The sequence below is a fragment of the Oncorhynchus kisutch genome, linkage group LG6 (genome assembly GCF_002021735.2).
Source record: "Oncorhynchus kisutch isolate 150728-3 linkage group LG6, Okis_V2, whole genome shotgun sequence".
Taxonomy (NCBI): domain Eukaryota; kingdom Metazoa; phylum Chordata; class Actinopteri; order Salmoniformes; family Salmonidae; genus Oncorhynchus; species Oncorhynchus kisutch.
This window is the reverse complement of record NC_034179.2, coordinates 48,853,477-48,873,528: the sequence shown is the minus strand read 5'-3', so window position 1 is coordinate 48,873,528 and position 20,052 is coordinate 48,853,477. Positions and strand designations below refer to the sequence as shown.

The following is a 20,052-nucleotide window of genomic DNA, read 5'->3' as shown; positions in this document are numbered from 1 at the left end:
TTAAGGTGTTGAATTAGTTTCAATATGTGCGAAATAGCGATGTCCTGTTGAAAGAGTCAGGTCAGCACAGAGATCAATCAAAACTAGCCCAAACCATACCCAGTCTAGATCCATAGCTACAGTGAAATTATAAAACTGCAATTTTAGAATATGGAGGGGACATGTCCTGCCTCATCCCTAGTGGAAGTTACGCCAACATCCTTACCTTAGAGAACATGGCGCCATTCAGGACCTGCCCGTTGCGAATCCAGATGATGGAGGCGGCAGGCTTGGCATTGTCGGCGTGGCACGTCAGGTTGAGGGGGTCACCGGCCCTTAGGCTCACCACAGGTGCCCCAACAATCACAGGGTCATCAGGGGGAACTGTGGAGTACCATAAACCATTTATTTGCATTCATTTCTGTTAGATTTGTAGTGTTGTAGAGCAGTTAAAGACTTACAATAGCGGTTCATCCAAACAACAAAATTACATATTGGTTTCTTTACTCTGTAAGCAGTTTATAGACATGGTAAAACAGCAATCCATGCTTAGGTTTTGCCACTGTCTCTAAATGCTAAATCTTCAGCATGTTTGGCCCAAAACCAATGCAAGTGCTTTGTTATGACATTGTATACCAACTCAGGGTAACACTTCTGATGTTTCAGTCCGGGATGAAAACATGCAGTGCTTTCAGAAAGTATTGACACCGCTTGACTTTTTCCACATTTTGGTGTATATTCAACCCCTTTGTTATGGGAAGTTAAGATAAGTTCAGGAGTAAAGATGTGCATAACAAGTCACGTAATAAGTTGCATGCAATATCATGTTTAACATGATTTTTGAACGACAACATAATCTCTGTACCCCACACATACAATTATCTGTCAGGTCCCTCAGTCGAGCAGTGAATTTCTAACACAGATTCAACCACAAAGACCAGGGAGGTTTTCCAATGCCTCACAAAGAAGTGCACATATTGGTAGATGGGTAAAAAAATAAAAAAATAAGCAGACATTGAATATCCCTTTGAGGATGGTGAAGTTATTAATTACAATTTGGATGGTGTATCAATACACCCAGTCACTGCAAATATACAGGCGTCCTTCCTAACTCAGTTGCAGGAGAGAAGGGATATCGTTCAAAGATTTCAATTTGAGGTACATTTTGACTTCATAACAGTTACAGAGTTAAATGGCTGTGATAGGAGAAAAGTGAGAATGGATCAACAAGATTGTAGTAACTCCACCATACTAACTTTCATAAGAGTGAAAAGAGGGAACTGATTACAAATAAGGCACGGAAGTAAAACTGAAAACAAATGTGGCAAAAAACATATTTTATGTCCAGAATACAAAGCATTATGTTTGGGTCAAATCGAACACAGCACATCACTGAGTAGTACTCTTCATATTTTCAAAAATGGTGGTGCTGCATCATTTTATGGGTATGCTTGTCATCTGCAAGTTTTTTACGATAAAAATAAATGGAATAGAGCCAAGCATAGGCAAAATCCTAGAGGATAACCTGGTTGTTTGCTTTCCAACAGACACTGGGAGATAAATTCACCTTTCAGCAGGACAATAACCTAAAACACAAGGCCAAATATACACTGGAGTTGCTTACCGAGACGACATTAAATGTTCCTGAGTGACCTACTTATAGGGTTGACTTTAATTGACTTGAACATCTATGGCAAGATCAAGAACCAACTTGACAGAGATTGTAAGAATTTTTTAAAGAAAAATGTGCAAATATTGTACAATCCAGGTGTTTTCACTTTGTCATTATGGAGTATTTTGTGTAGATGGGTAAGATGGGTAAATATTTAATGCATTATGAATTCAGGCTGTAACACAACAACATGTGGAATAAGTCAAAGGGTATGAATACTTTCTGAAGGCACTATAGAATAAAATACACTTCATTTCAGAGCAGCATGGGGGCTGAAGTATATACATTCAACGTGGTCGCAAATCCAAATATTGTACATCATCATGAACAAGTAGCCTACATTTCAAATACATATTCAGTGGTAGGAATTTGCTTAGACTGTGTTGCATAGAGGCTATACATCATCATCCTCACCCCTGCTACTGCTTTGTGTGGTCTGACACTTCTCACAGGTGAGCGATTACTCAGAGGCAAAAGAGGAAGCAGAAACCAGAGAGTCTGCCTCCTTTCAGGCAAGAGAAAGAAGAAAAGAAAGAAAGAATGAAAGAAAGGCAGAACGAAAGACAGAAGGAAAGAGGGTAGCTAGTTGGGGAGAGTTTTGCCGAATCCCAGCTCGTTAATGACACTTACATTCTTGTGTGAAACCAGCTCTGATCACCCTAGATTTGTATTCAAACTCCAGGGAATTATTGATTAAACACTCAGCTCATTAGAGAGCAGATCTGGGGCACGCCTAAATCAAAGGCAACATAAAGCTGGCATATCCTGAGTGCTTGGCAGAAAGAGAGTAAGGGAGAGAAGGGGAGAGAGAGAGCAGCATCTGTCAATGATCTCTCTGTCACTCCTTAACATGCACAATATGCACTTCCATACACTTCATATGTAACATATTACATGAAACAGATACAAAATAAGGCCTATCGTCATCACCACCACTTCAGTGCAATACTTAGACATTGGACATCCCCACCGCGGCCTTCTATCACCACTACTGCCTTTGCTGCTTTCACTTCATTAGCGTCATCCGTTTTTCTTCCCTCCCAGGGGTAAATTAGGAGAGAGGTATAGCTTGCTACATGCAGACAAATGCCTTATACGGCACGGTGGCAGCAGCAGGAGAGTTAGAGAAAGAGTGTTTGATGGAGATGGAGTTTGAGAAAGCTAGCTGACTTCATTAGGGCATGACTTGGCCTATTTGCTCATTACTCATCCCTCACAGCTGGGGGAGGACTGATTAGAGCTTTGGCAATTGCTTTCACTTTTGTCAGCCATCTTTGTTCAGCACAGTTACAATGAGACTGGTAGAGCCAAAGATTGTCCATTATATTGACAAGATAGTCAAGTGACCGCTGTAACAATGGAAACGTCCTCAAAGATGAAAGGCAGCTGGGAGAAGGCGAGATCACATGGGACCATTATAACCATTGAGAGGGCGAATACAACAGGCCATGAATATAGATAGAGGACTCATCTTTCTATCTGTGCCATTATAGCGTTTGTGGGCAGTGCCATTTAGGCTACCTTGCACTTCTTCATTGGCTTATTGCTCCCAACTCATAGGAATCCCCACCCAGTTAACTACTTTAAAATGGTGGAAGCCCAGTGGCATAGTGCAATTTCAAGCATTGAGCATTTACAGACGCACAATTATCATACCCCCCCCCCAAAAATGGTGAGAGGTTAGCATGCCTTGGTTCTATGATATTTGTGCATCTGTAACTTTCTCACTCGTCATTATTAATGTTAGGTTGACAACCTGCATTTGGTTTGCTTTCAGTTCATGGTAGCATCAACATTAATGTAGAAGTAATTAGAAACATATTCTATACTTATTTACAATAAAAGTGACTCATAAAACGACACGATACATTATTTATCATTCATTTCTATTGGACACAAAATAGTATTAAACACAACCAAAACTAACAGCAAATGCATCCAAAAATGTTGTAGTCTCAAGCTTGATGTAATCATTGCATGCTAGAAATATGGAACCAAATACTAAACATTTGACTACTTTAATACACATGTAAGTGAATACATAGTCCTAAAATGGGAGGACAAAGTTTTTATTTCTTCAAAGTTTATTTGTCATGTGCGCCTTACAGTGAAATGCTTACTTACAGGCCCTAACCAATAGTGAAAAAATGGTATCAGGTGAACAATAGGTAAGCAAAGAAATAAAAACAACAGTAAAAAGACAGTGAAAAATAACAGTAGTGAGGCTACATACAGTAGCGAGGCTACATACAGACACCGGTTAGTCAGGCTGATTGAGGTAGTATGTACATGTAGATACGTTTAAAGTGACTATGTATATACTGTATGATGGACAGAGAGTAGCAGTAGCGTAAAAGAAGGGTTGGTGTGTGGTGGGTGGCGGGTGGCGGGACACAATGCAGATAGCCCAGTTAGCCAATGTGCGGGAGCACTGGTTGGTCGGGCCAATTGACGTAGTATGTACATGAATGTACAGTTAAAGTGACTATGGATATATGATAAACAGAGAGTAGTAGCAGCATAAAAGAGGGGTTGGGGGGAGGCACACAATGCAAATAGTCCGGGTTTTCATTTGATTACCTGTTCAGGAGTCTTATGGCTTGGGGGTAAAACTGTTGAGAAGCCTTTTTGTCCTAGACTTGGCACTCTGGTACCGCTTGCCATGCGGTAGTAGAGAGTGCAGTCTATGACTGGGGTGGCCGGGGTCTTTGACAATGTAGCGGTCCTGGATGGCAGGCAGCTTAGCCCCAGTGATATACTGGGCCGTACGCACTACACTCTGTAGTGCCTTGCGGTCGGAGGCCGAGCAATTGCCGTACCAGGATCTCAGGACCCATGCCAAATCTTTTTAGTTTCCTGAGGGGGAATAGGCTTTGTCGTGCCCTCTTCACGACCAGCTTGGTGTGTTTGGACCATTCTAGTTTGTTGGTGATGTGGACACCAAGGAACTTGAAGCTCCCTCAGGAGGACTATGTACATAAAGTGGTGTTCTTTCTAAACAGTTCACCCGATATCAATGAAAATACCCTCAAATTAATGCTGAGAATCTACACTTTAACTTCATAGTCATTGTATAATTTCAAATTCAAGAGCTGGAGTAGAGAGCCACATTTTTTTATTATAATCACTGTCCCAATACTTTGGAGCTCACTGTATATACGTTTAAGTAACTTCAAGAATAGTTTAAAAAGTCAAAGTGTAAATAAAGTACAGGCTTCAACAACCTTCACCTTGACCAAAATCTGCACAATACATTTTTCTAATATTTTCAAATCTGAAGATCAAGACCTTGCTTGAAGATCTGAAATGTGAAACATCCCCCACAGCTTGAACGGATACTGTGAGAATAAATGGTCACATTGAAATTTGAAGTAATTTTTAAGTCATTTCATGAAGGTGATGCATTGGTGGAGTACCAGTTAACATTTATACATTATCAGTGCTCTAAAATCAAGTCATAATGGGGCAATTTCCTCCCTGAGTTTCCACTCTAATTTTACCATCTGTATACTATATACTATACTATAGACTATATTTGTTATTGACAAGGTGGAGTCTCAGGTTTCAAATCAGTGGTGATCCTCTGTGTTATACTGTGATGTTGGAAGAAAAATCATCTTTGTGTTTTAATTTCTTCTCTATCGACTAATGAGACCAGCAAGAAGGCAATAATGTTAGGTTGACAACCTGCATTTGGTTTGCTTTCAGTCTCATTTGTGTCACGCCTTGGTCTTAGTGTTTTGTGTTTTCGTTATATATTTTGGTCAGGCCAGGGTGTGACATGGGTTTATGTTATTGTATTTCGTATTGGGTTGTAGTATTTGGGATCGCGGCTGATTAGGGGTGTTGTATAGGCTTGGCTGCCTGAGGCGGTTCTCAATCAGCTGTCAGGTGATTCTCGTTGCCTCTGATTGGGAACCGTATTTAGGTAGCCTGAGTTTCGCTTTGTATTTCGTGGGTGATTGTTCCTGTCTCTGTGTAGTGTTCACCAGATAGGCTGTATTAGGTTTCACGTTCCGTTTGTTGTTTTTTTGTATTTATCGTTATTTCATGTACCGTCTCTTTTTTCATTAAAGACATGAGTAACCATCACGCTGCATTTCGGTCCTCTCTTTCAACAAACGAAGAACGCCGTTACAGAATCACCCACCACACACGGACCGAGCGGCGTGGTTACAGGCAGCGACCGCAGGAAAAGCTAAAGGAGGACGTTATGGAGTATACGACGTGGGAAGAAATCGACAGGTGGGCGGCCGACACAGAGAGAGTGCAGGAGCCCGCATGGGATTCGCTGGAACAGTGCGAAGAAGGCTATAGGCGAATGGAGTTGGAGAAACAGACACGGCGGCGCGGAGCGAAACCCGAGAGTCACCCCAAAAACTGTATTGGGGGGGGGGGCTCAGAGGGAGAGTGGCTGAGCCAACTCTCCTTGTTTATCGTGAGGAGCCAAGGAGGAGACCAGAACCAGAGCCGGTGTTAGAGGTGAGCGAAGCAGAGACTGTGAAGGAGTTAATGGGGAAAGTGGAGTGGAGAGTAATGAGGGAGTTGCTAGCTTGGTGCTATAGATATCATATTCGTCCGACGGATCGTGTCGGGGATTTGATGGCACCTGAGTTAGCGCTCCATACTCGTCCTGAGGTGCGTGTTAGTCAGCTGGTGAAGTTGGTGCCAGCCTCACGCACCAGGCATCCTGTGCACATCCCTAACCTTGCACATCCTGTGCCACCTCCACACACCAGTCCTCCGGTAGCAGCTCCCCGCACCAGGCTTCCTGTGCGTGTCCTCGCTCCAGTATCACCAGTGCCCGCACCACGCATCAGGCCTACAGTGCGCCTCGCCTCTCCTGCTCTGTCGGAGTCTCCCGCCTGTTCAGCACAGCCAGAGCCTTCCTTCCCTCCTGCGCTGTCGGAGTCAACCGCCTGTTCAGTGCAGCCAGCGTTTTCCTCCTCTCCTGCGCTGTCGGGGTCTCCTGTCTGTTCAGCGCAGCCAGCGTTTTCCTCCTCTCCTGTGCTGTCGGAGTCTCCCGCCTGTTCAGCGCTATCAGAGCCTTTCTTCTCTACAGCGCTGCCGGAGCCTCCTGCCTGTTTGAAGCAGCCTGAGCTGCCAGTCTGCAGGGTGCTGTCAGTCTGCAAGGAGCTGCCAGTCTGCAAGGAGCTGCCACTCTGCAAGGAGCTGTCAGCCTGCATGGAGCAGTCAGAGCTGTCAGTCTGCATGAAGCAGCCAGAACTGCCAGTCTGCAAGGAGCTGCCAGTCTGCAAGGAGCTGCCAGTCTGCAAGGAGCTGTCAGTCTGCAAGGAGCTGTCAGTCTGCAAGGAGCTGCCAGTCTGCAAGGAGCTGCCAGTCTGCAAGGAGCTGTCAGTCTGCAAGGAGCTGCCAGTCTGTAACGAGCTGTCAGTCTGCAAGGAGCTGCCAGTCTGCAAGGAGCTGCCAGTCTGCAAGGAGCTGCCAGTCTGCAAGGAGCTGCCATTCTGCAAGGAGCTGTCAGCCTGCATGGAGCAGTCAGAGCTGTCAGTCTGCAGGGAGCTGTCAGTCTGCAAGGAGCTGTCAGTCTGCAAGGAGCTGTCAGCCTGCATGGAGCAGTCAGAGCTGTCAGTCTGCAAAGAGCTGCCAGTCTGCAAGGAGCTGTCAGCCTGCATGGAGCAGTCAGAGCTGTCAGTCTGCATAGAGCAGCTAGATCCGCCAGTCAACCAGAATCTTCCAGATCTGCTAGTCAACCTGAATCTTCCAGATCCGCCAGCCAGCCAGGATCTACCGGAGCCTACTACCTACCTGAGCTTCATCTCAGTACTGGGCTTCCTCTCAGTACTGGGCTTCCTCTCAGTACTGGGCTTCCTCTCAGTACCGGGCTTCCCCTCAGTTCCGGGCTGCCCCTCAGTTCCGGGCTGCCCCTCAGTTCCGGGCTGCCCCTCAGTTCCGAGCTGCCCCTCAGTCCCGAGCTGCCCCTCAGTCCCGAGCTGCCCCTCAGTCCCGAGCTGCCTCAGTCCCGAGCTGCCCCTCAGTCCCGAGCTGCCCCTCAGTCCCGAGCTGCCCCTCAGTCCCGAGCTGCCCCTCAGTCCCGAGCTGTCCCTCAGTCCCGAGATGCCCCTCAGTCACGAGCTGCTCCTTAGTTCTGTGGGGTTCTGGGTGAGGACTATTAGGCCATGGTCGGCGGCGAGGTTGGATTATCCCAGGACGCGAAGGGGAGGAACTAGGACATTAATGAAGTGGGGTCCACGTCCCGAGCCGGAGCCGCCATCAATGACAGACGCCCACCCGGACCCTCCCTATGGTTTTGAGGTGCGTCCGGGAGTCCGCACCTTGGGGGGGGGGTTCTATCACGCCTTGGTCATGGTGTTTTGTGTTTTCGTTATATATTTTGGTCAGGCCAGGGTGTGACATGGGTTTATGTTATTGTATTTCGTATTGGGTTGTAGTATTTGGGATCGCGGCTGATTAGGGGTGTTGTATAGGCTTGGCTGCCTGAGGCGGTTCTCAATCAGCTGTCAGGTGATTCTCGTTGCCTCTGATTGGGAACTGTATTTAGGTAGCCTGAGTTTCGCTTTGTCTTTCGAGGGTGATTGTTCCTGTCTCTGTGTAGTGTTCACCAGATAGGCTGTATTAGGTTTCACGTTCCGTTTGTTTTTTTGTATTTATCGTTATTTCATGTACCGTCTCTTTTTTCATTAAAGACATGAGTAACCACCACGCTGCATTTCGGTCCTCTCTTTCAACAAACGAAGAACGCCGTTACAATTTGTGGCACCCTATTCCCTATTTAGTGCACTACTTTTGACCTGGGACCAAATGTGTCTGTTCAAAAGCAGTACACCGTATAGGGAATAGGGTGCCATTTGAAACGCTGACCAAGAGAGACTGAAAGCAAACCAAATGCAGTGAATAATTCATGGGGCTCCTTTCTGCGCCGACTGGTGCAATACAGGGAACCATTTTCAATATCTCTCGGTCTGTGATGCTAAATCAACAAACACTACAGCTGTCACTGGCACAACATATCATAAACAAGCACATTTACATTATTATCTAATACAAGCCGCTACTGTTAGCCATCTGTCCTCAACTGCCTGCCTGACTTTTCATGCTGTTGGGTTCCTTGTCTTAGGCCACATCCAAAATGGCACCCTATTCTCTATTTGTAAAACAAAATGTTTTTCACTAAATAGGGAATAGGCTCCCATTTGGGACACAGCATCAGACTCTGGATGAGCATCAGGTAACACCAACCACACACACATTTTAGAGGTGTGAAACAGCTATGCAACAGGCCTTGGGAACTCCACATATAATACTGACCAGTGCAGTGAGTTCACCCTCCCACCCTCCCAGGCCTTGTGTTGTGTCGTCCGTGATGTCAGAAATGAGGGAACCAGATGGCATTTTTGCAATGTGTCGGCAAAGGAGCTAATACCGCGTGACTCATTACACGGGCCTAATTCACAACATCAGCAGTGATGTTTGGTCTCTGAAGCCAAGTTAGACCCCAGAGAGAGCAAGGGAAGAGAGAGCGAGAGAGATTGAAAAAGAGAGGGGGGGGGGGGGGGTTGAGAGAGGGGGAGAGTGACAGGGAGAGAGAGAGAGATGGGGCCCTCCTTTCCAGTAACCCCATCATCATTTCTACCATGTTTGTGAATGTGGCATGGCCTAATGGTTCCAAATTGACGATTTAACGTGGCCAGTCAATAGATTTCTCATGAGCTGGCCTACATGGAGGTGGACTAAGCACCCCCTCCTTTAATTACTGCCGCTGGATGCAAAAAGCCCCCTCTCTTCCCCTTCCCTCTCTCCCGTTCTTTCTCTATTTCTCTCTCTCCACACTAGAGCCTTGTTTTTTGTCACCAAATTACATTTTCTTTCTCTCCCCTTGATTCACTGACCCCTTGGGAGGGACCAAAGTCATTCAGTTCTGTAGATGGGGGAAAAAATTGCCAGGAAGAAATAGCAATTTAATTTAGGAAATAAACTGAAGGGAAGGATGACTTGGGGAAAATGTGACCCATTTTCAAATGTACCTGGATCTGGTTGTGAGTTCTTAAGATGGCCACCTCGCAGGAATTGGTGGCTGGGACCGATTAATCACTTTCATGGTGGGTTCACTGGCAGTGCCACATTTGTGCCTTCACCCTCGCACTCTCACCCTCTATACTTTAAGATGGATGACGTAATACATCCTCTTCTTCACGTCAGCTGTTAGCATGCACTTAGCACACACATGCAGAGCTGTCGGCATATCCTTCTTGAAAGTTCTACGCTACAAGTTCTATGGTATGGCACGCACAGCCCAACATCCAGATAAAAACGTGTCCAGGGCAGGATATTGCAGGCGAGAGAAAACGTTTTCTTCTGGAGATTTGGTTGGGGACAAATTCTCTTCTACCAGCCTAAGTTTTCTACCTCCTCTTTAGGCTTTCACCCTCATTTTCCCCACATTTATCCATGCCATTGTAGCCCATTCACTTGCTTGAAATCGAATGGAAAGAGTCAGTACCAAGTCTCCACCGCCAACTGTCACATCTAATCAAGGTGGTTGGATAACAGACACAGAAACACAATAACACCGACAGACGAAAATGAATGACAAAATAAACAATCCCGCACAAAACAAGGGTGGGACAACCTACATTATATACAGACACTAATTAACTAAACAACACACAGGTGAAACCAATCAGACAAAACCAACAGATACACGAAAAGGGATCGGTAGTGGCTAGTAGGACGGTGACGACGACCGCCGAGCACCGCCTGAACGGGCAGGAGAGCCAACCTCGGCGGAAGTCGTGACACCAACAAACAGCACCGAAGGAGATTGGCAGTGCATTTGTGTCTGTATGCGTCACATTCGCAGCAGGAGAACTTGCCAGCGTTTGCCTGTCACACCGTAACACCTTGCCTTAGTGAATGTTACCTCTCCAGATAAGGGAGATGCCACTGAAGTTAATTAAACTGTGATTAATTAAAATGGGGAATGTAATGGGTCCCAGAGCCCGAGATAAGGTACAATTTGTTTCACCGCTCTGGCTGGAGACTCCGGAGGGGCACAATGTCAACTGATGTACAGGCAGGAGGAGAATGAAAGAGAATGAAGACATTCTTTCAGTCTCTCGTGCCGGCAAGGATTTGTTGTGCCAAATACGAAGTAGGAAGAAAAATACTTGTGGCCATGCCTCCCATCCCTCCTCTGTGAATCCATGACAGATCTAAAGCAATTAACAAGTTCTCACTGCTAAAGACATTTCAAAGCTGGCAACAGCCTTTAGCCAAGTTTTAATTAGGAGGAAATGGGAATATTATGGTTAAATTAGTTTATCCGTCAAAAACATTACAATTAAATATGTTGTCGTAAATAGGAGGGTTATCGACAGAAGGAATTAGACTGACTAGATTCTGATAGTAGTTACAGTATCCTGTCAAAGATTCCAATGTGTTAAGATGAGGTGGTTTGGGTTATTCCACACATCAATCAGATTGATTGGTCTGGTGAAAAGTGAGTTAAACCCAGTCCTACACAATCCACCATCTGTGGGTGCTTGAAAACACAATAATTCCTCATTAAGGTGTTATTCACTGCTAATTAACATGTCACAGACAATGTATATATGGCACATCATACAAGGTGTGACCAGAACCAGATTCATTCCCCACAAATAATGGCTCCTCTCGGATATTCAGATGTTATTCACTCCTTAATGTGTATTTGAGGCCATTCATTTATTATTCACTGCTAATTAACACGCAATAGACAATGATGCCCTTCATATGAGGTGTGATCAGATTCATTCCACACAAAGACTGGCTCCTCTTTGACATGCATTCAACTGTGTTTGGAGGATATAGATGTAGCTGCATTTGCATTTGTTTAAGCTGTTTCCAAGTTACATATATTTGGATACATTAATTGTAACGGCCGATGGTGGAAGAAGGTGAGGACCAGGGTGCAGCGTGGTAAGTGTTCATCATTTTAATGGTAAAACTGAACACTATCAAACAAGCAACAAAAGAACAACCGAAACAGCTCCGTCAGGTGCAAAACACACTAAACAGAAAATAACTACCCACGACCCATAGTGGGAGAACAGGCTGCCTAAGTATGGTTCTCAATCAGAGACAACAATAGCCAGCTGCCTCTGATTGGGAACCATACCAGGCCAAACACATAGAAATAGAAAACATAGAACACAAAACATGACCCTGACCAAACTAAAATAGAGACATAAAAAGGGAACTAAGGTCAGGACGTGACATTAATAAGAATGATTTAATGATGCGTGATTTCACCTGGCACAGAACATGTGTGTTCTTGTCAGGACACTGTTGTTCAGAGGAGCTAGTCAACAACACACAATCTTTTTTTATTTTACCAGGTACGTTGACTGAGAACACATGATCATTTACAGCAACGACCTGGGAAAGAGTTACAGGGGAGAGGAGGGGGGATGAATGAGCCAATTGTAAACTGGGGATGATTAGGTGACCGTGATGGTATGAGGGCCAGATTGAAAATTTAGCCTGGACACTCCTACTCTTATGATAATGGACATGGGATCTTTAGTGACCACAGAGAGTCAGGACACCCATTTAACCTCTCTAGGGTATGAGGGACGCTAGCGTCCCACCTGGCCAACATCCAGTGAGATTGCAGAGCACCAAATTCAAATACAGAAATACTCAGAAAAATTCAGAAAAGATACAACTATTTTACATAGGTTTAAAGAGGAGTTACACAAGTCAGAAATAGAGAGAAAATTAATCACTTACATTTGATGATCTTCATATGGTTGCACTCAGAAGACATTCATTTATTCAATAAATGTTCCTTTTGTTCGATAAACTCTCTCTTTATATCCAAAAACCTCCGTTTTGTTCGCACGTTTTCTTCATTAATCCACAGGCTCAAACACAGTCACAACAGACAAAAAAATCTAAATTGTATCTGTAAAGTTCATAGAAACATTTCAAAACGATGTTTATATTCAATTCTCAGGTTGTTTTTAGCCTAAATAATCAATAATATTTCAACCGGACAATAATGTTGTCAATATAAAAGGTAAACAAGAAAGGCACTCTCTTGGTCGCGAGCATGAAAAAGCTCTGTGACACGGCAGTGTCCACTCATTCAGACTGCTCTTACTCCCTCATTTTTCAGAATACAAGCCTGAAACAACTTCTAAAGACTGTTGACATCTAGTGGAAAGCATGGGAACTGCAATTTGAGTCCTACGTCAATGGATACTGTAATGGCATTGAATAGAAAACTACACACACAAACAATCCTACTTCCTGAATGGATTTTTCACAGGTTTTCACCTGCCAAATCAGTTCTGTTATACTCACAGACACTATTTAACAGTTTTGGAAACTTTAGAGTGTTTTCTATCCAAATGTACCAATTATATGCATATCCTATCTTCTGGGCCTGAGTAGAAGGCAGTTTAATTTGGGCACGTGTTTCATCCAAAATTCCAAATGCTGCCCCCTACCCTAGAGAAGTTAGCGTCCCATCTGAAAGACGGCACCCTACACAGGGTAATTTTAGACCAGATGAAAGGGTTCCTCCTACTGGCCCAATCACTTCAAACTGAAGCTTGAAAGACTGCAAACTATCTGCATTTCATTTCGTTTGACCTATTTTCTATTGACATTTCTTTGTGTGTCCATAAAAATGATGCTAGCTGATTATTTTGATTGGCTGAAAAAAGCTGCCTGCCTATCTTGTCCAGACTCCCGACCTCTACACATGTATTGCTTTGGGACTGCTGGAGATCGAATTTGAATCATTAATAATGGAACAATGCTGCAAATGTCAGCGAGACAGACCTCAAGTTTTATACAAATCTCTGCTATTGAAAACCAATTGCTAGTCTAAAAGAAATGGGAGATAATGTCTAGATGCTTTTTACAGTGGAGATTGTCTGGCTGGGCTGAGATGGAACAGAGTGTATAGGCATTTCAAGATTTAGCCAGTGGTAACTTGTGGAATAGACACCAGATGGAAAGCGGTTTTAATCAATCAGCGTCCAGGATTATGTGTGCCTTAATTTGTCCTTAATTTATCAAATGAATTATGTGCAAAACCAGGTGTTATTTAAAATTTCAAAACACCTTACACCACCCCTTAAACAGGGTTTACAGGGTATTTAAGGGGTAAAATGCCACAAATCATGCATATTTCACCCTAATTTCACTTAGTTGCAAAATAAATCCATTAAAGAGAAACATCAAGGATATTTTAAGATGCAGAATGGGTATGTACTTTACACATGCTTAAATTTTCCAAGTTAGGTGCTCTGAATTAAAATACATTGAATGACACTGGAGAAACACCTCAATTCAATTCACTTTAAAGAAGTTTTTATCCTTTAGATTCTAAAAAAATAAAAGTCTCAAATTGACGTTATCAGAATTTATTTAGCAGGTGAAAGCCTTATTATATATATTTTTGCTTCCCTGAAATGGGCTTAAATGCTTTTGGGGGCTGTAGTCAACATTTTGCCAACCACTTTTCCTTGCCCCCCCCACTGCTCACTTCAAGTGTCTCTCCTCTCTCTCTGATCTTACCCGCTCTCTCTCTGTTTCCTCCATCTCTGCACTTTCTCCTCCTCTCTTCCCCCCTCTATCTACTCCCTTCCTCGCTCTCCCCCTCACTCTAATTGCTCTATCATCTTCCACTCTCCCTCTACTCTCTCTTGTCTTTCCCTGGGTGCCAAACTTACTTCATATTTACTCCTGAAGTCTGGGGTGACATTAATTAACCTCAGCTTTGTGGAGTAGTCTTTAGCTGTGTATGAAACAAAAGGAAAATGAACTAGAGATTATTTCAACAGGCTACTAAAAATAGACCCAGTGTTTCCTCCACGCGTATTTGTTAGCGGCAGCCTACCACTGCTATATATGCTGCAAAAAAATCATTTGTATGCTGCATCTTTAAATTAGATTTTATCCATTACTTTCCTATCTCATAATTTCAAGAGTAAGGCTCATTCAGTGAATTTAGGAAAGTATTCAGACCTCTTGACTTTTCCTAATTTTGTTACGTTACAGCCTTATTCTAAAATGGATTAAAAACTTTTCCCCCTTATGAATCAACACACAATACCCCATAATGACAAAGCAAAAAGAGCTTTATAGATTTTTTTTTGCAAATGTATAAAAAAATAAAAAACAGAAATACCTATACTTGCGCTTGTGGTTTTCTTACAAAGTGCAGTGCCATCATTACTCGAAAGGATGCATAATCTTTAAGAAGCGTCATGTGTTCCTTAATCAGCACTTAATCTGAACATTCGAGGATAAACAAAAAAAATCTCAATTAATGTATCAAACGTTTGTAGTAAGTTATTATTAAGGATACGTTTCGTGACATCCTTGATATGCCCTTAAATTTAAAAATAATGTGCACTGACCAACAATTGAAATTAATGTATGTTTAATGCGTCCCCTTCTGGTTTTTAAAATAAGGGAGGCCAATTGTTTAATTTAAGGCCGATATAATTCATATTAAGGGATCTTAGCATGGTTTAAGGGAAAATTCAGGTACATTTAATACTAATTTAAGGCAGTCCTGTACTACATACAGTACCAGTCAAAAGCTTGGACTCACCTACCCAGGGTTTTCCTATATTAAAAAAACAAACATTTTTGAATAATAGTAAAGACATCAAAACTATGAAATAACACATATGGAATCATGTAGTAACCAAATAAAAGTGTTAAACAAATATATTTTTTATTTGAGATAAAGTAGCCACCTTTTGCCTTCCACACTCTTGGCATTCTCTCAACCAGCTTCATGAGGTAGTCACCTGGAATGAATTTCAATTAACAGGTGTGCCTTGTTAAAAGTTAATTTGTGAAATTTCTTTCCTTCTTAATGCGTTTGAGCCAATCAGTTGTGTTGTGGCAAGGTAGGGATGGTATACAGAAGACAACCCTATTTGGTAAAAGACCAAGTCCATATTATGGCAAAAACAGCTCAAATAAGCAAAGAGAAATGACAGTCCATCATTACTTTAAGACACGATGGTCAGTCAATACGGAACATTTCCAGAACTTTGAAAGTGTCTTCAAGTGCAGTCACAAAAACCATCAAGCGCTATGATGAACTGGCTTTCATGAGGAAAGGAAGACCCAGAGTTACCTCTGCTGCAGAGGACAAGTTTATTAGAGTTTACCAGCCTCAGAAATTGAAGCCCAAATAAATGCTTCCCAGAGTTCAAGTAACAGACAAATCTCAACATCAACTGTTCAGAGGAGACTGCGTGAAACAGGCCTTCGTGGTCGAATTGCTGAAAAAGAATACTACTAAAGGAGACCAAGAAGAAAACATGCTTGGGTCAAGAAACACGATCAATGGACATTAGACCGGTGGAAATCTTTCCCGATGAGTCCAAATTTGAGACGCAGAGTAGGTGAACGGATGATCTCCACTTGTGTGGGGTCCCACCGTGATGCATGGAGAAGGAGGTGTGATGGTGTGGGGGTGCTTTGCTGGTGACACTGTCTGTGATTTATTTAGAATTCAAGGCACACTTAACCAGCATGGTTACCACATCATTCTGCAGCGATACATCATCTAATCTGGTTTGTGCTTAGCCCTTACACACATCCAGGCTGTGTAAGGACTGTTTGACCAAGAAGGAGAGTGTCACGTTTCTTCAAAATCGAACCCAGAAGCAGACCAGGACAAGGAGAGTAGGAAGAAGGTGAGTATTTATTTACAAGTGAATGTGAGTGGGTAGATACATCCAGGTGGCGTAGCGGGCAGCGGTGGTGAGTTGATGGGAGTAAATAGGTGGATCCAATGGGGAAGCGGAATCCTCCGATGACCAGGCGGGAATGGGGTAAATGATCCGGGTGAGTAACTGAAGACAGAACAAACGGAGGTAAGTTGAAGGCAAGCAAGACGTACAAAACAACAAAACAAATTCTATCCAACTTGAGGCTGATACTATGGCACAACATACTGTTCATGGCTAACGATCCGGCAGGGAATGGATGTCAGGTCAGAGCTTTTGAAGGGGAGAGGTGATGATCAGGACAGGTGTGCAGATTACTGATGGGATACAGGTGCGGGTGAACATCGATCTCCCAACAAGCTAATCTGCCCGGCAACCAGACAGGGTGCGTTCCAGGACACCGGAAACACACTCCAGGACAGAAACACAGGCAAACACAGACTCAGGAAGCGGGGTTCGTGACAGAGAGTGATGGAGTGCTGCATCAGATGACCTGGCCTCCACAATCACCCAACCTCAACCCAATTAAGATGGTTTGGGATTAGTTGGACGGCAGAGGGAAGGAAAAGCAGCCAACAAGTGCTCAGCATATATGGGAACTCCTGTTGGAAAAGTATTCCAGGTAAAGCTGGTTGAGAGAATGCAAAGCTGAGTGATGTTTACAACTCCACTGTCACTCTACCGTAGTGCCTTTTAGTCTTGCAATCAAAAATGCTTGTTTTCCGTCACGCCTGCACCCGCTCCTCCTACCTGGTGCTCAAAGGCGCAAGGTTCCACAGTATTACGCACTCCTGCCAGCATCAGTACGCACATCTGCTTTCCCTGTCACGTGCATCAGCATATTGTTGGACTCACCTGGGCTCAATCACCTGTTTATTACCTCCCCTATATTTGTCAGTTCCCCATCTCTGTTCGCAGCTGCTGCATTGATTGCCGAATGCCTTTGTGTTGCCCGTGTGCCGACATTGTGCATGTCATGTTTCATGTCTGTTCCATATTAAATGCTGACTCCCCGTACCTGCTCCGCCACCGGTCCTTACAGAATGCAGCAACCATCTAGCAAGGCATCGGGGAGGGCTGGAGTTCCGGTCGGTGGTGATGTCGGGTCTGGGGTCCTCCACCAATGGAACCAGGGGTGCCTAAGCCAGCTCGTCAGGTTTCACGCCCTAGCTGGCTCGAGAGGTTTTCTTGTCCCGGGTTGGCTCAGCAGGCACCCATCCCAAGTTAGGCCTCAGCCGGGCTCGCCAGGCATCTAACTCTTCAGACGGCTCATCAGGCTCCCATGTGCCAGTGTACTCATCAGGCTGTCACGCCTCAACCGGGTAGTCAGGCTCCAACGCCTCAGCCAGTTAGCCAGGCTCCCATGCCCCTGCCAGTTCGTCTGGATTTTACACCCAGCTGCTTTGTCCAGTGCCTGTGCCTCGGCCGGCCCGTCAGGATTGCCCAGGTGGGTTGTCGGGTGGCATGCTGGGGGGGGGGGGGGGGGGGGGGGGTACTGGGGGGTACTGTCACGCCTTCTCCCGCTCCGCCTCCTTAGTGCTCGAAGGCGCCAGGCTCCCCAGCATTTCACAGTCCTGCCACCATCAGTACGCACACCTGCCTTTACCCGCCATGCACATCAGTGTATTATTGGAGTCACCTGGACTCAATCATCTGTTTATTACCTCCCCTATATTTGTCAGTTCCCCATCTTTGTTCCCCGCTGCTGCATTGATTGTCGAGTGTCGTTGTGTTGCCCGTGTGCCGACACTGTGCCTGTCTTGTTTCATGTCTGTTCCTTATTAAATGTTGCCTCCCCGTACCTGCTTCTCATCTCCGGCGATGGCCCTTACAGTTTTCATTTAATGTATTAGCAGATCATTGAGTAAATTTGTCTTCCTTCCACAAGAGAAGAATCCAAAGAGCTATCAGAGATGTCAGATCAAGTCGAGGTAATATAATATCTAGCTAATGCCTGTATGAATTATCAATGGGTGTTAGCTAGCTACCATTAGCTATCAGTCATAGCTAGGTCTATGACATATTTACAGCATATTTAATAATCTACTAATTGCAACACTTACATAGAGTAGATTTTCTGTTTATTGCTGGAAGCACCATTTCACCAGGTCAAATTTCTGGTACAGGTAAATGTGCATATACAGTTGAAGTTGGAAGTTTACATACGCTGAGGTTGGAGTAATTAAAACTTGTTTTTCAACCACTCCACACATTTCTTGTTCACAAATTATGGTTTGGCAAGTTGGTTAGGACATCTATTTTGTGCATGACACAAGTCATTTTTCAAACAATTGTTTACAGACAGATTATTTCACTTATAACTGTCACGCCTCTCCTTGTTCGGGCGGCGTTTGTCGGTCGACGTCAATGGTCTTCTAGCCATCGGTGATCCACCTGTCATTTTCCATTTGTTTTGTCTTTGCTTTCTAGACACCTGGTTTCATTCCCCAATTAGATGTTCATGTAACCCTCTGTTTCCCCCATGTTTTTGTACACGATTGTTATTTGTTCAGGTCGGTATGTTCCGACTGGTTTGTACCGAGAGGTTCTTTTTGAACTTTGTAAATTGTTTACGTTGTGCTGTCAAGTAAAGTGCATTGTTTCACTCATCTCTGCTCTCCTGCGCCTGACTTTATACACTAGCTACACCCACCATCTTGACAGAATCACGCACCAAACCATATGGAGTAAGCAGGAGCAGACACCCCCTTATTAGGGGTCGAGGAGCGCGTCCAGCAGCATGCGGCCATGCTACAACATCTCAGAACTGCTATGGATCGCGTCCTACAGAATATGGATAGTTGGGAGAGAAGAGGAGTTCCTCCAGCGCTTCCACCAGCACCACCAAGGGCACCCCTACTCACCCCTCCTTCACCCAGTCCCAGTGGAATTCGGGTCGCTCTTCCGAGGGAGTATGGACGGCTGCGGGATGTCAGGGGTTCCTACTCCAGCTGGAGCTCTACCTGGCAACCATCCAAACGGCTCCTTCGGGCCGTGAGAGCGTGTCCGCCCTCATCTCCTGTCTTTCAGGGAAAGCCCTGGATTGGGCCAACGCCGTATGGGAGGAAGGAGTTGGACCAATTCGAGGATTTCACCCACCGATTCAGGGCAGTTTTCGACCACCCGCCTGAGAGTGAACGTCTCGTCCACCTTAGGCAGGGGACGAGGAGCGCACCTGAGTTCGCCTTGGACTTTCGGACCCTGGTCACCGACGCGGGATGGAAGGACAGGGCCCCGATCGATCACTACCGTTGTAGTTTACGCGAGGACGTCCGTCGGGAGTTGGCCTGCAGGGATACCACTCTCACCTTTGACCAGCTGGTGGACCTGTCCATCCGGTTGGATAACCTGCTGGCTACCCGTGGATGTCCAGATCGGGGACTGTCGATTCCATCCCCCAGCACCACCGCTCCTACGCCCATGGAGCTGGGAGGTGCTGCAATTAGGGTGACTGGAGGAGGGGCCGGTCCATGCACCATCTGTGGCCACAGAGGGCACACTGCTGGTCGGTGCTGGGAGTTGATGCAGCAGGCAGGGCACTCTCGTGTCACCTCAGGTGAGTCGGCACCAGGCTCACCCAGAGCCCTCTGTTGCACACGTTTTTGTACATTAGTTTTCGCCGCATTCCCAGCATAAGGCGTTCGTAGATTCAGGCGCAGCTGGGAACTTTTT

At 44.9% G+C, this 20,052-nt stretch overlaps 1 protein-coding gene across 1 annotated transcript in view; it reads right to left on the bottom strand.

Moving 5' to 3' along the window:
* LOC109891838 (kin of IRRE-like protein 3) overlaps positions 1-20,052 on the bottom strand; it is a 305,246-nt gene that overhangs the window by 108,494 nt on the left and 176,700 nt on the right. The window contains exon 4 of the mRNA XM_031826835.1: positions 206-363. Within this exon, the coding sequence (XP_031682695.1) occupies positions 206-363 (158 nt within the window). The remainder of the gene's footprint in view (positions 1-205; positions 364-20,052) is intronic.